Genomic DNA, 16,212 nt, shown 5'->3' with positions numbered 1-16,212 from the left:
AATCAGTATTCACTCCAGTTCATCACTGGTGCCTCATTTTTACACATCCTCCTCTCCATGTTTTTTGAGGAATCACATTTTTCCTACAGAGTCTCCGCCGAAGCTCCTGCTCTTCCTTTTGCAGGATGCATTGATGCAAAGGGGACACAGGTGCATGGTCCCTTCTGTCCAGGATGTAGAAACATGGAATACCCTTGCTTGCCCAGTGACCCTGTTACTGCCATCCCTTCACCTCTAGATCCATTCTTTGCATAGCCTCCCACATCTCAGAAATGCGTTAGAGGCCTTCCGCCAGCCTTGGCCCCAAGCAGGAGCCGCCCCCACCTCCACCCCAGGAAGGTGCCCCTTGCTGACTACACAGTTCCCCAGTAGGGGGCGTGCTCACGAAGACACCCTATGCTCCTATGCTCCTATATGATTCTTGCATGAACAGGACAGACCTACGGCCTAATTTACCTCAGTCTACCTGCTGCCAACTTGGGGACAGCTTCAGGATCTGTCAGCGGCATTCAGACTGTCCCGTAATCGCTGGTTGCTGGTGGTGAATTCTTGAAACGCAGACCAACAGTTGCATTTACTGAGCTGTGCTTCTGGGCTTGCTGCCTTCGGGCTCCTGATGAGCCAGACTCATGTTTTTCCTCTTTTGCCTTTTACTGCTGCCCTCCTGGATCCTGCAGCCCACAGGAGTGAGGCCCATTCAGTGCTCATGTCTTGTGTGTAGTGGGTGTTTGCCCGTCTCGCAAACCCATGCATTGGACAGCACACATTCCTCCCAGTTGCTCAGAGTGTTTCCTTCCTCCCCGTGTGTCCCTCTGTCCCCCTGGCCCCGGGTGTCCACTGCCCCTCCACCGCCTCCCCACTGCCCACTTCCATCCCAGCCTCTGTGTCTGTCCCTGACTTGCCCCCTTGTCTCTCCACTCAGGAGCGTAACCTCTGATTCCTTTCTCCTCCAGGAAGATGATTTGAACGGCATCCACATTGTGGCCTTTGCAGAGAGGAGTGACCCAGGTAGGAAACCCTCCCCATCTGCCCCCTTACACCTTAAGCGGGATCTGACTTCTCACCTTTGGCAGCCCTCATTCCTTGCTCTTCCCTCACTTCCGGTCTACAAGGCCACTGCAAGATATTGGGCACCCCCTGGTGGTCGTTGGTTGGCCACGAATCCTTTGTCAGTGTGCATTCAGCTAAGAGGAGAGATGTGGGTGGAGCTGAACCTCATTCTATTCTGCGTAGCTCTCCAAAGTATGAAGAAGCGCTGAATACTGGGGAGAATATAAAGACATCCTAGCTTTCCAGGGTGTGTGTGTGTGTGTGTGTGTGTGTGTGTGTGTGTGAGAGAGAGAGACAGAGAGAGAGAGAGAGAGAGAACTTGTGTATTATTTACCAGGATTATGATCTAGCCTATATAAATAACAATCCTACATTAAAATTACAACAAATGTATGCTTTGGTTTGTAAAATATGGTCTGTGCTTGGAAAACTTAATAGATAATATTCGTTCAAGCAGTGAGAACTGGACAAAACCAGCAGTTGATTTCTCAAGTGCAAAATGACCCTGCAAATGGATGCGTGACTTTGTTTTATTTTGGAACCTGGACGACTTTTTCCTGGCCTCACTCTTTTTAACATCGGCAGAGAGGGAAGGGCAGGAAAAATCAATATTGCTGGCAATAAAATGCTAAGTCCCTTTGGCAATGCTCTGTGAGATGAGGGGGCCCCAGGGGGATCGTGTAAGTGGGCATTCCGGAGCGCGTAAGGGGAGTCTGGGCATAATCCGCACTGCAAACAGAGAAGGCAAGGCACTTCATTTAGGATGGCTCAGCAGCAAGGCCTTGGGCCGTGAGGTGCCCAGGCGGGGGTCCTGGGACCTGACAGTGTGGAGAGCCACAAGCACCAAAGCCACCAGGGGCTGATTATGACAGGACCTCCAGAAACCTGTGATTTCATGGAGCTCGGAAGCAAGTGTTAAGGCACCATCAGGCTTAGGAACTGCCACCCCAGGCAATGTAGAACGGTGGCGCTTGCCTGGGACCTCTGTACACCCTTAGGGACAGCCAAGGGAGCTCCAAGAAGTTGAGCAAACTTCCCAAGAGGGCACAAGGAGTTAATGGGAGGTCACGAAGGAGCCATGGGTTGTCTTGGTCATCAATACATACCTGGTCCTTGCATAGCACCCTGACACAGAGTAGGTGCTCAATAAATGGCTCTTGGGAGGTGAGCAGATAGGAAGATGACTGACGAACACTGATTCTCAACACCAGTTTTTTTGTTGTCGTTACCACATTATCAGCCTCTGTGATTCTTACAGATGGAAACCTAAATGCTCTTATCACACCATTTCTAAACTTGTGAGATAATCCACACATGACAGTATTTGCCTTTTTAAAATGTGCGATTCAGTGGTAATTTCAGTATAGTCACACGGTTTTGCACTATCTAATTCCAGATCATTTTCAACACCTTTTTCAAAAGGAAATCCCATGCCTGTTGGCAGTCACCCCTACTTCCCCTCCCCCAGCCCCTGGCAACCACTAATCAACTTTCTGTCTCAACGGATTTGATGACTGTGGACACTTCATGGAAATGGAATTATGTAATCTGTGGCCTTTTGTGCCTGGCCCCTTTCAGTCAGCATAGTACATTCGAGGCTCATCCATTATGTAGTGTGTATCTGTGATTCATTCCTTTTTAGGGCCAAACAATGTTCTGTTGTATCAAAACCAAATTTACACTCCAAATTATCTGAGGGTGTTTCCTCCTCCTTTGTTTTTGTTAAAGTCTTTGAATGCTCACTGGCATCTCAGTTTTCCCACTGTGGACTTGGAGGGTTGGCAAAACTCTTCAAGGATAGCTAGTCTTTGTCTGAAAACGAAATGCCAGCGTGGTTCTAGCAGTTTCTGGCCACCCCTCTGCCCCTGCAGGGGAAAACAGCGAAGGAAGCCAATTGCCCAGGTTTTACAAGCCATAATCAAACAGAGTTGGATCCCTGGTGTTGTGTGAACAGAGATGAAACTGCCATCAGCGGCAGCCTGCTGGCATGACTCCAGGGGGCTTCCTCCCCCCCACCCCCCACCCCCATCCAGGATTGTGGGGAAGCCTGTCTGGCTCTGTGGAACAATGGAACAAATTGGCCTCCAAGAAGTTGCAGGAACCTGTCTGACCGAGATTGTGGCTGTAATGAATCAAGCTCCTGAAACTACTTCCACCTCCTCCCTGCACAAATATCTCTGGGCCTGAAGCTGTTCTTTTCCCCAGAGGAGGCCAAGCCAGGGCTTGTTACTGGGAAGCTGGAAGAAATGCCCTGAAAGGGAGGGGTGGGGGGGGGGGATCAGGGCGTTTGCTTCAAGGGAGGGCCTGGCCCACTTGGGGCTGGGAAAGAAAGACTTTTCTGTGCAAGTCCCAACTCTGCGGCTAGTCGGTTGTGACCTCCAGGTCACTGAAGTGTAACCCGGGGCAGAGGGGCCTGGCCGAGGGATCAGGAGCTTCATTCCTGCCCAGACGGCAGTTCCTTGTGTACCTTTGCTCCTGCTAACAAGCTGTGCAAGGCTGATGGCCCCAGCCAGACCCCTACTGGCTTGGCCAAAGAAAGAAGGACATACATCTGGGACATCCATGCAGCTCTCCTTAGAGAGCTAAGACTTGAGGGCCAGTGGGACGTGGAGATGATCTCACTGGGTCCCATTCTGTGTAAGTGCATGATCATGACCATCCCAGCCTAGATGAGAAGAGTGAGTCTTCTGAATCACTTGCTGTGATTCGAATTCCAGCGGGCTTTCCTGACCTCTGCCTGGGTCCTGATTATGATGAAGTTGGTGATGATCACTTGTATGCTTATGTGACGGAACCCCACGTGGGCACTGCTTGTTTTCTTCTCATTTTACAAACGAGGAGGGTGAGGCCAAGACAGGGTGACCTGCTAGGGGAAAGCAGAGCAGGAATGGAGCTAAGGGCTGACTGGCTTCCTTCAGGGGGCCAGGCTTTGCTGATGACCATGGGCCCCATCCAGTTATGACCCCTGGGGACCTCCAGTGATCATTCAGCCTGCCTCCTTCCTCTCTGTGCTCTTCACCACTCCCTCCACCTCTACCATGTGGAAGACCTGGAGAAGATCAGAGAAGATCAGTGGCCAGCTGGAGATCATGCAGCTAGAGGCACAGCGGACATGCGAGCTTTGATTTCCTGGCGGCTTTTCTGGGCACAGTGCAGCTGAGCTTGCTACCTGCCTGGCTGCCCTGCAGAGGCTGGCCTGAGCATGCGCTCTGCTGCTGCACAATGGGTGTGTGTGTGTGTGTGTGTGTGTGTGTGCGGTGTGCAGGGCAAGCAGAAGGCGGGAAGTGAGAAGAGAGCAGCCATCTGGACGCTTGAGAGCCAGTTAAGGAAGAGAAGTCAGCCATCCCCCTGCTGTCCACTGATGTCCCCAATTGGGGATAGGACTGACTATCCCAGGGACCGGGGTCCCCCTAGGGCTCCTCTCCAAGTCGTTCTGCCACTGCCAGACTGCAGATCTGCTCTCCAGGCCCTGGAAGGACAAGTCCTGTGCTCTGCTCCTGCCCCAGGCCCTGCGCACTGCTCCGTCTTCCTCCTCCAGAGCCTCCTGAGCTCAGGATGGCCCCGGAGCCACTGCTTGACAGGTTTGCAAATGAACACCTCTCCTCTGCCGCCCCCCGATGTGTCTGCGTCAGGCTGACATCTTCTTTATAACACCTGCTGAAAGGTTCGCAGAGTGGCATTTCTACATGAGTGCACGCTGGATGGATATCCTCCAAGGGCCCAGGGAATATTAGCACTAACAGGCTGGAAATGCAAGGACAGGCTGCCGTGCACACGCGTGGATTGGCCGTGGAATGAGTGTCTCCAAGCCCCGTTCCAATTGGATTGCAACCGCCTGGGGGTTCTTGTAAAATGTTTTTGAGATCAGTTGTCTCAAATGGGAGGGCTGACTGCTTCTTTGAGCTTCCCAGATGTAAATCTGGTTTATCAAACTTAACATTTTTTTGTTCTTGCTAAGTGTGAACCATGCATGTAATCTTCACAACAGCCCTGTGCACTAGGTATCGTCCGTATGTTCTTCCCCGATACACAGATGAGGAAACAAAGGTATGGAGACATTAAACAATGTCGCCAGGTCACATAGCTCATAAGTGGCAGAACTGGGATTCAAACCCAGGCTCTCAGCCCCTAGGCCGCGCTCTGAGATACACCCGTCTGTGCCAGACAGAGCCCTGGCTCCTAACAGGGCTGTGACTGGCCTGGAACTGGTCCCCCAGGGCTTGGTGCAGCCTCATTCCCACCAGATCCTCCCTGCCTGGGAAGGAGGAGAGCATAATCACCAGTTTCCCCTCCCACAGAGATGTGATTCCCCGAGGCCTCTTGCTTGCCGTGGGAAACCTGGCTGCACATGAGCCCTCAGCCCTGGGTCATGGGACTTCAGGTTCCAAGCCCGTGTGGCAGTCAGGGAGTCTTGGTTCTCACAGTGCCAGGTCCCTCTTCTTTATTTAGGCTGATCTCTAAGACTCTAGTGGCACTTAGAGACCTCGCCGAGTTAACCAAGCAAGCACACTGTGGCTGGGGGGAGGAAGTGGTGTGATTAGAAGGAGGGGCGGGGGGCAGGGGGCATCCAACTGCCCCAGAGGACGCTGCCTCCAGGCTGTCTCCTCAAGCCCCTTGCTCCCCTCCTGTTGAAGCATTCACACTCCACTCACAAATCTTGAGCACAACCTTGAGGAAGGAAAATGGCAACAGCTTTGGTAGGAGGCCCAAGACCCCAGACGGAAAATGCTTGTGGAAATGGCTCTAGACCTGCAGACCAAAGACCTGAGTTAGAATCCTGACTCCTCCCCGCGCTCTCACGTGATGCTGGGCGAGCCACATTCTCTCCCCAGTCTCAACTCCATCCTCTTTAAAATGGAAATAAGAAAATCTTCCTGACTCTAGGAGGACTAGATAAGAAGATTAAAGGCAGAGACTAGTTTCAGTGGCTAAATAACTGCTAGGTCCAAAATCATGGAACAATATTTCCTCCTTTTTTTTTTTTTTATTTAGCTTAAAAAAAATGATGGACTCCTCCTTCTAAAAGATACATGGCCACAATTTTAAAAGGTCTCTAAGTTTAGGTATCATTGATGAAGGAAACATTCATCTGTTTCAGATCTATCCATTCATTCATGTAATTCCAATTGTGGACTTGTCTTGGGCTTTACATTGAATTACAGAAGTGAAATATGGTTTCATGCACCTGCTTCCCCCATCAAAAAGGGAAAGTCCACGGTGGCTATTTCCCTTTTCCAAAGGCACCTGCCCAGACACCAGTTCTACAAAAAAACAGAAGCTCTCCCTAAGAGGAAATTGAACTTGTAACTTACAATTGTAGCAACTAAATACCTGGGAGACCAGTTTAGTGGCCTTCCCTCAACTTTCCCACATGCATGAGAATCCATTCCAGCAGGTCTACATTCAAGGCTGGGAATAAAAAGGTAGAGAACGTACCAGGCCTGTGAACCTTGAATCAGGAATGTCCAAGTTAGCTTAATGACCTTGAAATAAAGGAATTAAACCTTGCTTTAACCCACATATTGAGGCAAGGTTCTCATAATCACACCTGCTGGCACAGCCACCCCTGAAGCCTTCAGTCATGGAATCATTAACAGGGGCCAGAAGGAACTGCCCCATAACACCATATCTCCTTTTTTTAAAGAGAGACGCGGAGAGAGAGGCAGAGACGTAGGCAGAGGGAGAAGCAGGCCCCCTGAGAAGAGCCCAATGCGGGACTCGATCCTATGACCCTGGGATCACACCCCAAGCCGAAGGCAGATGCTCAACCACTGAGCCACCCAGGTGTCCCGACATCCTATCTCCTGGCGTAACTTCCTATGAGCCTGTCTTCTCTACTGTGTGGGCCAAGACTGCACCTAACACACTGCTTGTGCTCAGATCATTGTACTTATTACCTACGCACTAATGGAGAAATGAACGGCCACATTCCCTTTATTTAAGCAGGAGTCCAGATCATTTAGGAATAATGGCTAAAGCTTACTATGTGTTAGGCGCTGTCTCAGTGATTTAGAGGTACTAACTCATGTGACCTACAACCACCTTATGAAATAGGTACTTTTATTATCATCATCCCAATTTTACAGATGAGGGACCAAGACTTAAGTAACTTGCCCTAAGTCACACTCAAAATGGCAGAACCAGGATTTGGACCCAGGTGGTTTGCCCCAAGTGTCTGTATGTTCAAGCCTCATGCTGGGCTGCCTCCCTCTACTCTATTTTTGGAAATATCCAGGGATGCAGAAGGATTATGCCTATTATAGAATTCATCACCCCAAAAATAAAAAAAAACTGTCCTTGGCTCTGGATGAGGTTTCTTTTGCTTTAGTGTCAAACTCATTTATCAATTTACTCTGTGAATGTTTTTTGAGTTTTCCTTAGTCTTCTGTAGGTGCAAAACCCTGTCATAGTTCTAAAATTGAGCACTAAGCCAAAATGTTGTCTTCTCTTGTTTTACGTAAATACTCCAACCTGTTTGATTTTCCTAGTAGAATCCGATTTTTATTCCCTCAATCTTTTCATTTTTATCTCCAAACCTGCTTTAGCATGTAAAGTAAAAAGGGTTCCTGTATGTATCATTCCTTTTTATTAATTCCAACATTCTGTGGGGTTTTCCATCACAAATCTACAGCACTCTCTTGTGTGTGCAGCTGTAGTACCGATGATGCAATACGGTGCCTAGGTGGCTTCTCCCCTCCCTTTACACAAGTCTATCTCTTGTACCTCAGATTTACTTTCTACATGAATCAGGGGCTATGTTGTTGAATTTTATCCTCCTCATGAATTTCTGATTTGTCAAGTTCACTTTTACATTCGTCAAGTTCACCTTCCAGAGTACTTCCTTCTGGCTCCCAAGAGTAGTCATAGAAAGTGTTTTTAGAGAGTTTCCCATTGTGGTGTGTGCATGATGATACATAATCCACAGGTTCCAGAGAAGGGAGATCCACAGTGTTCGGACAGCAGTGGCCAGTGGCACTCTAGAGGAGCTCGACCTTCTCAGCCACTCCTACAGGCAGCAGGAGTTACAGCCCCCAAACCCAACTCCACCCAACCGCCACAATGATAATGACCTCTAAAGCCCCTGGCCCTATGCATCCCAAGTGTCTGTCTACAACGTAGCTTGTGATATACAGGTTTCCCTCACTGTCTCAATAATCTCATCACATCCCTTTGCATTTACGAAATATCTATGTTGTTACTTGTTTTTGCTGATGAAAAGAGATCCAAAGAGGATTTTTGACTTTATGGAATGTTATTGCTTCTCTACAACATTTTGGTACATAGGAACATTCTACTTTTGGATATCGGGGGAGATCTGTAATTCAGAAATAGATAGAAAAATCTGCCCTACGACCCAGCAATTGCACTGCTGGGGATTTACCCCAAAGATACAGATGCAGTGAAACACTGGAACACCTGCACCCCGATGTTTCTAGCAGCCATGTCCACAATAGCCAAACTGTGGAAGGAGCCTCGGTGTCCATCGAAAGATGAATGGATAAAGAAGCTGTGGTCTATGTATACAATGGAATATTACTCAGCCTTTAGAAGCGACAAATACCCACTATTTGCTTTGACGTGGAGGGACCTGGAGGGTATTGTGCTGAGTGAAGTAAGTCAATCGGAGAAGGACAAACATTATATGGTTTCATTCATTCGGGGAATATAAAAAATAGTGGAAAGGAATAAAGGGGAAAGGAGAGAGGATGAGTGAAAATATCAGTGAGGGTGACAAAACATGAGAGACACCTAACTCTGGGAAATGAACAAGGAGTAATGGAAAGGGAGGTGGGGGGGGTTGGGGTGACTGGGTGATGGGCATTGGGGGGGGCACTTGGCGGGATGAGCACTGGGTGTTATGCTCTATGTTGGCAAATTGAACTCCAATGAAATATATATATATATATTTCTATATACGCAAATCACCCAAGCAGAGCACATCTCTGCAGGAAGGGGTGTAGGCTCTTCTTTCCGAGCAGGAGCTCTGCTTTCCAGGTAGCAAGGCTTGAGGAAGCCCAGCCTGAATCCTACGGCTAGCAGTACAAGTTAGCGACATTGAGAGTGACCCACTCAGAGCACTCAGAGCACCCACTCAGAGCAGAGCTGCTAAGAATAGCATGCATTTCACCTGGAATGTATAGAATATGAGGAAGTGCGGAGAAGAACCTTTATGGAGAGGCCCCAAGGAGCCAAACAAAGGCTGGAGCTTCTGGGGAGAGGAGAGACTTGTTTTTGTTTTGTTTTGTTTTGTTTTTTGAGAGACTTGTTAAACAGGTGCTCAAAGTGACTGGGACCTCTGACAAAGGAAGAAACTTAACAACGAAAGGGCAGTTGCCAGATGGAATTCCAAGGCAGGTGGTGGGTTGCTTGTAGAGAAGATGTACACTGCAGGCCACACATTCAGCCAGGCCAGAAATGTGACTTTCCTGTCTAGAATCAAACTTGTTTTGTTTTGTTTTGTTTTGTTTTGTTTAGAATCAAACTTGTACCTGGTGGGAACTGGATCTGGTCACGGATGGCTCCCTACCTTCACCCCAGCATCTCTAAAAGTCCATTGTCATGCGGCTTCCCAGGCCTAGACTGGTGGGGTATATATCTGGCCAGAGTCGCTGTGGTTCCTGCGGCCTCTAGCCCTTGTTCCCAGCAGATCACCACTGGTCCTGTTCATCCCAACTGTGGCTTCGTCCGCATTCCTCAGAACCACAGAGAACTAGTGGGGCCTCCCGACAGACCTTCCTGCCCTAATGCTCCTGCACTAAGGGGTCCTCCAGGAGATTCTGGGGCCTTCCCATTGGCCAGAGTTTCATTCTGAAACAAAGCATGGGTCCCCTGTGCTCTGAGATTCCCTGGATGTGTGGAGTTTCTGTGTGTGGACGCACAGGCACACATTGGCTTGCATCTCTGTGCACGCACACACACGTATGTACATGCAAACACATACACGCAGGGGCAGAGCTTATTCTCGGGAACTTTCCAGAATCTCTACTATTTGTTCCTAGTCAGGAGTGGGGTGGGGATGCTGGGGCTTTAGGGTGACTAAACATGCTTCTGAAATTTTTTGTTTATGGTATAAATTTTATGCTCCCAGTCCTTAAAGGTTTAGGCTTTAATTTTTTTTTAATTAAAAAAAATTGTGTTCTTGAGGCTCACAAGGCTTGTCTCTGCTTTTCTTATGAATCATCCCTCCCCTGGGGGCAATAAATGCCGCTGCCTGACTAGGGGGAGGGCAGAGCATACAAGGAAATGGTGCGAGAGGGAGGGAAGCCCCATTTACTATCTCACAGCTATAAAGCCAGCTATAAATCAGAAGCTTGGTTTGAAGGTTTTAGAAATTCCAAGTTGTAGAAATCTCAGGGTCCTGCCTAAATGTTCTTGGTCCGTAGAACTCAGAGGGATAGCAAATTATTGGTTTCAAGAGAGGGCACAGAGGGCCAGGCAGGGGTTCTTCTGATCCGGGATTGCACTTGCTGACTCAAGGCTGGTTGGTTTTCACATGTGGACCAGCAAATGGAGCCCGGCTTTGAGTTAAGAACCAGAGTCTTCCCTGTGAACTTTTCATTTTTTTAATTTAAAATTTGTATTGTTTCCTCTGAGTAAGCTGCTCGGTGGCTGGAGCTCTCATCTGACTCATTTTATAGAATAATCCTACAACTGGGGTATACACCAAATGGCCTAGGAAACCCTCATGGAAAAACCACACTCCCTACTCTTCAGTCTGCATCCCATGTGTGTGCAGGGAGTAACTCAGACTTCTTGAATCCTGCTTTAGATGGCTACGAGTTCCTGGAAATCCTGAAACAGGTGGCCCGAGACAATACAGACAACCCTGACCTGAGCATCGTGTGGATTGACCCGGATGACTTTCCTCTGGTGAGTGGCCCAGACCCAGGCACTGTCCTTGGTCACCTTCACAGCCCCGTGTTTGTGTTTAGTGTGAGACCCAGAAGCATGAAGGAGGATGTGAAATAGGAGGACCATTTGCGGAAACATAGTGACCACCTCTATCCAGTGTGGAAGACCTTGGTGACATTGTGGGGCAACATTGAATTTTGTACCTGGTGCTGACGCTGACATGCTTACACTCACCATTCTCACTCCCTGGAAACCACGGAGCCGTCCACATGAGTGAGCTGGGTGAAATCCTGCTAACACTTCCGTTCCTGTGCCCCATCCCACCACTACCCTTGCTACAGCCTCTTTCCTGTCCCGGCAGGGGCCCATCATTCTCCAGCAACCTGAGATGCTAAGTTATAAAAAATCCCACCTGACCATTTTGCAGAGTGAAGAACTTTGTGGAGAGAACTCCAACCTCTTGGAGGGTAGAGACCCTGTCTGTCTTGTTTCATTGTGTTCTTTCAGGCCATAGCATGTTGAATGTATAAGAAATTTAGAGTCAGAACTCTTGCTCGTGTTAGTGATCAATGGCCAGAAAGTCTTAAGTATGCTTAATTTTAAAGAGAATAAACAGAATTTGTATGGTACATGAGCCCAGTGGTGGTGACAATGGATGTAGCTACTGTATGCCAAGAACTATAGTAAATTCTTCACAGGCACCATCTCATCAAACCCTCCCATCAACCCTATATAGTAAGTAAGGACTGTCATAATCCATATCTGACAGATGAAAAGAATAACAGCTGGCAAGGGTAAAGCCACCATGTGGGAGATGTGATATCCTGGTCCAGGTGTGTGTGATGCCAAAGATTTGTCTACTAGTGAGTCAATAGACTTTAGGCTGAATTTAATTGCTGGTAAGCAGTACAAGTTTAGCTATCAGAGGTTATAAATGTTAACTTCTCTTCTTCTAGGACTTATCATTTTTTGCATATTACATGGCTGATCATATCATGACCAAAAAGCCAAAATTGAGGGAGTTTAATGACCTCAAGGGTCCTGACACCCAATTCTACATACAGAATAAGTGAATCAAAGGCAGAGACTTTCAGGACACTGGGAGCCAAGGTCATAACTCTGGGTAATCATAACAATGTCATGGGCTCATCAGACCCTAAATACCATGATTCTTTAGTTAACCTCTGCCTGGCTGTGTTTCTAGTTTATTTGGACTGCTTTGTCGTGCAAGCTTGCAGATGGTCTGCTGTTGTCCCAACCTACTCTATATGTTTGTTTGCCTTGGTTTTTACAAAGGAGAAATCTTCAGACTGTTCGGATTTCCCAGGTTCCTGATTATCCCCAGTCCCCATCAGGCCATATATTCGCCTTGGAGAGTTCCTGCCACTGGACATTTGCATTGTCTTAGCTCCATGGTCCCTTACTCCTTTAGTCCCGCCCCAGTCAGACATTAGTCCCTGTGGATCCCAAGCCCGGTGAACAAAAAAGCCCTCCTTTTACTTCCATGGCCCTTCACTGCCTTCCCAGCTCATCTCATGGATCAGAGTAGTGCAAGGTAAGGGATTTTAAAATGGAAGCTTGAAAGAGAAGTGGAGTAAAATTGTTCCCTCACCACACGTGAACTATAAAAGAGCCACAGTAATTTGGAAATCGGCATTGGACCATCTCTGTAATATTCCTCCTTACAGCTGTCAAAGCTTTTAGATGACATGTTTTCATAGTTTGTGTTATGACCTCTTTTTCTCATACTTCTTTAAAGTACTCGAGGGCTGAGGCCAAGTCTTCAATTTCTGAAGTGCCCACAGCTGTTTGGGAGACCTTTAAGCAATGGTGACCGATGATGGGAGGGCAGGCGGGTCCAGCCACAATATGTGGCTTTGACAGGGAATGCCCTCTGCCTGTGGTCTAATCTTATTTTTTGTTGCTTCAGCTTGTTGCCTACTGGGAAAAGACTTTCAAGATTGACCTATTCAAGCCACAGATCGGGGTGGTGAATGTGACAGATGTGAGTATCCCTCAGGAAAACTCGCTTTGTCGCCCTTTGTTGTCCTGTTTTCTGCCTGGCAGCCCAGACTGTGACACCACGTATAGGAATCTATCCTCCTCTGAAACAAGCAGGGCCCTTGGCTCAGCCCAAGCTCAGAAAAATTGCCAGTGTGGCCCAAGCCTTGCCTCTGAGCCAGTCCCAATCTATGGAGTCATGATTGTCTTCCATGGGCCTTCCACTGGAAATACATGGCCCATTTCCTTCCTTCTGGGGCCAGCCCGTCCTGTTTTACCAACTATTTGGAACTTTCCATGCAAGTATGCTGTCCTGTGTTTTCTCCTAAAGCCCAACAACAAATTCGTTTTATACAAAGGAACCCGCACGTGAAGCTGCCATTGCACAGTGGGTGATTGAAGGGGCTGCAGGAGGGCAGGAGGAAGATCACGGAGGAGCAGGGGCCACTCCTCACCAGCAGACACCATTGATCTGAGTCTGAGAGAAGCCGGTGTGGTGGACTAGCGGAGCAGGAGGAGCTTTAGACCTCAGTCTCGATGGTTGATACAAGTCCACCATAATAACAAAAACAGAAGGGGAGACAGATACAACAGACAATGAGCAAATAGTGGACAGAAAGAGATGGCCCCAGAGAAGTCACTAGAGCCATAATTGATTTGCAGTGGAAATGCTTGTGGATGTTAGCAATGTTATCCCGTTGGTAGGCGTTCGGTCACCTTGGGAATTCTACATTTGTTTAGTCTGTAAACTGCTTTTTTAATTAGTAATACTGATTGATAATTTTTAAAACTGACTCAAAACGCTTGTAAATAAAACGGTAGCCTATGAGGTGGAAAGCAAAAGTACTTCCCACTGCCCTGACCCCTTTCTTGGTTCCAGTTCCTGAGGGAGCCGTTGCTGATAGTGTCATGGCTGTCCTCCCGGAAGTGGCATGTACGTGTTTGCTGCTGTTAGATGGGTATCTTGTAGATATGCTCATGAAATCAGAAGGAAAAAAAATGGTGTGAATATACTTGTGATTCATAATGATACTTGATTCCAATACCCCGGGAACTGCCCCAATTCTGGGCTGCCTCCCACCCTCCAGCACTTTCCACAGGGTCAGGCTCATGCTGGGGATAAGGAGGGCAGGCAGGTCAGGGTAGGGAGAGGGGTCCACCAGGCGGTGCTGGTGACCTGGAGAGACTACTCCAGGGTGGGAAGGGAAGGCAGAAATTCGGGGGGTGGGGTTGGAGCAGCTGCTGGTCGTAGTGGGCTGGACCTGGCCCATTCCCCTCCAACCCTCCACAGCCCTGCCTCCATACCCACTCTCCTTCCCCAGAGAGCCTTCTGTGCCAGTTATACACACACACAATGGAAACACACTTTTCCGTTTACACTGTACAAGCAGGCTCCTACACACAGCACTCTGCATCGAGGCATGCCCATCAAACAGCGCACACGTGTTCCTGATGACTGGGCCAGGCTGCTCGGAGCCCTCTGGTTTGGCTGGTCCTTCTGGCACTCACTTGCTCGCTCTCTTGCTCTCTCGCTGTAGGCCGACAGTGTCTGGATGGAGATTCCTGATGATGATGACCTGCCCACAGCTGAGGAGCTGGAGGACTGGATCGAGGATGTGCTTTCTGGAAAGATAAACACTGAAGATGATGACAATGAAGAGGGGGATGACGGGGATGATGACGAGGACGACGACGACTGATGATGGCAATAATTCTGATGAGGAGTCTAATGACGACAGTGATGATGATGATGAGTAGCCCCGACCCCGGGTGATGGGTGAAAACACAATCACAGCTGCCCACTACCATGCAGACAGCACCAGGGGGCAGCGAGCAGCCCCAGCCTCCGCGCACCAGCTCCTTCTCCCTTTCCCATGCCTTTTCCCACCCCCTTCTCACCGGGAGCTGTTCCACTCAGCAAACGCCTCTAAACCCAGTAATCCCACTCAGCAGGGACTAGTGGGGAATTATTCCCATGTGGACTGTCTTGATTGTCTTGGAAAAGCTCTTGTTCTTTGCCAGACCGTCACTGGTCATGGCAAGGCCGGAACCTGGCGGTCTGGGGACAATAATCCTCTGACACCTCAACTCAAGTCTACTTGTCCTTGACGTGATAATAACAGAATTGACAGCCGGCAAACTCAAAGCAGATTGTGACCTCACAGTCCGAGCCCAGGGAGACCCACGATTCATCCATTTAGCTTCGTGCCTAGAACATCAGTGATAATCCCTCCTTCAAGCGAGAGGTTCCCTCTTAGGAAAGGCTCAGCCTTGGAAACAAGTGTATAAATCAGGTTTTCTTGGCTCTATTAAACGTACTATTTCAAGGGTATGTCAGACCATTATGAATTCAGATCCAAGGGTTTGGATAGCTATCAGGAGGCCTTGATACACATGCGTACAAACGTCACCATCATTTCTAGCACGTTGGGACATGGGATGGGAGGTCGATTTGCTTTCTTAATTTCTTGTCAGTGGCAAGTCTCACATTATACACAAGGGGCTGGGGGAACTGTAAGGATGAAAGATTTTAAATATTTTTTCTCTAGGGTTCATGCCCTTGATTGAGTCAGCTGGCTTCTTAGCCTGAGCTGGGATCTGGATACACTTTTCTGTTGCTGCTAGTGGGTGCTCCCATTGGGAGTGGAAGTTGGTTTATCCAGAGGTCAATCAATGCTCCATTTGTCAGCCCTCCCACACTTGAGCAGGACAATAGCTAGAGTTCAGAATGGTGCCCCGAGGCACTGAGAAAATCCCAAAGTGCCTTCCAAACTATCTAAAAGTTCCATTGTGCTCAGTAGTTTTAGCATTAAGTGTGCTGATATTATGATGTTCTAATTTATTTTCTCAATCTTTTAACACATGTGTAAGACACTGTGCAAATTCTTTGGAAATAGGGTAATTCTTTTATGGAATAGTAGCCAACTAACTCTGTCATTAAACTTATACTTTGAAAATATTGAGGCTATCTTAAACATCCTCTTGGTTTTTCTGATCCTGCTTGTTCTCTCTTGGTTCCTGTCCTACATTTCCATCCCTTCTCTGTTTTTCTTTCTGGCCCCTCTTCCTCTGCCTGCCCTTTAAGTGAGAGTGTTTCACAGTATCTCACAACTCTAACATTGTTCCAAGGTATTACCATCCATGCCCATCAGCTACCACCTTTGTGCTAATGACCTCCAAGTCTGGGTCTCTAACCTTGACCACTCTCTCGAGTTTTAGATGCTTTCATTGATCTTGGTTTGGATGTTGCACAAGCAATTCAAACAGCAGAGCAAAATCCTAACTCATTTTTTAAAAAAGATTTTATTT

The 16,212-nt window shown here is 48.1% G+C and overlaps 1 protein-coding gene across 1 annotated transcript in view; it reads left to right on the top strand.

Moving 5' to 3' along the window:
- CASQ2 (calsequestrin 2) overlaps positions 1–15,862 on the top strand; it is a 65,404-nt gene extending 49,542 nt beyond the window's left edge. The window contains exons 8-11 of the mRNA XM_025453415.3: positions 954–1,008; positions 10,820–10,920; positions 12,833–12,907; positions 14,442–15,862. Coding sequence (XP_025309200.2) covers positions 954–1,008; positions 10,820–10,920; positions 12,833–12,907; positions 14,442–14,603 — 393 coding nt within the window. The 3' untranslated portion in view covers positions 14,604–15,862. The remainder of the gene's footprint in view (positions 1–953; positions 1,009–10,819; positions 10,921–12,832; positions 12,908–14,441) is intronic.
- The last annotated feature ends 350 nt before the right edge of the window (positions 15,863–16,212 follow it).

This window comes from Canis lupus, chromosome 17, assembly GCF_003254725.2.
Source record: "Canis lupus dingo isolate Sandy chromosome 17, ASM325472v2, whole genome shotgun sequence".
NCBI classification, from domain to species: Eukaryota; Metazoa; Chordata; class Mammalia; order Carnivora; family Canidae; genus Canis; species Canis lupus.
This window is presented reverse-complemented; position numbering and strand designations above follow the sequence as displayed.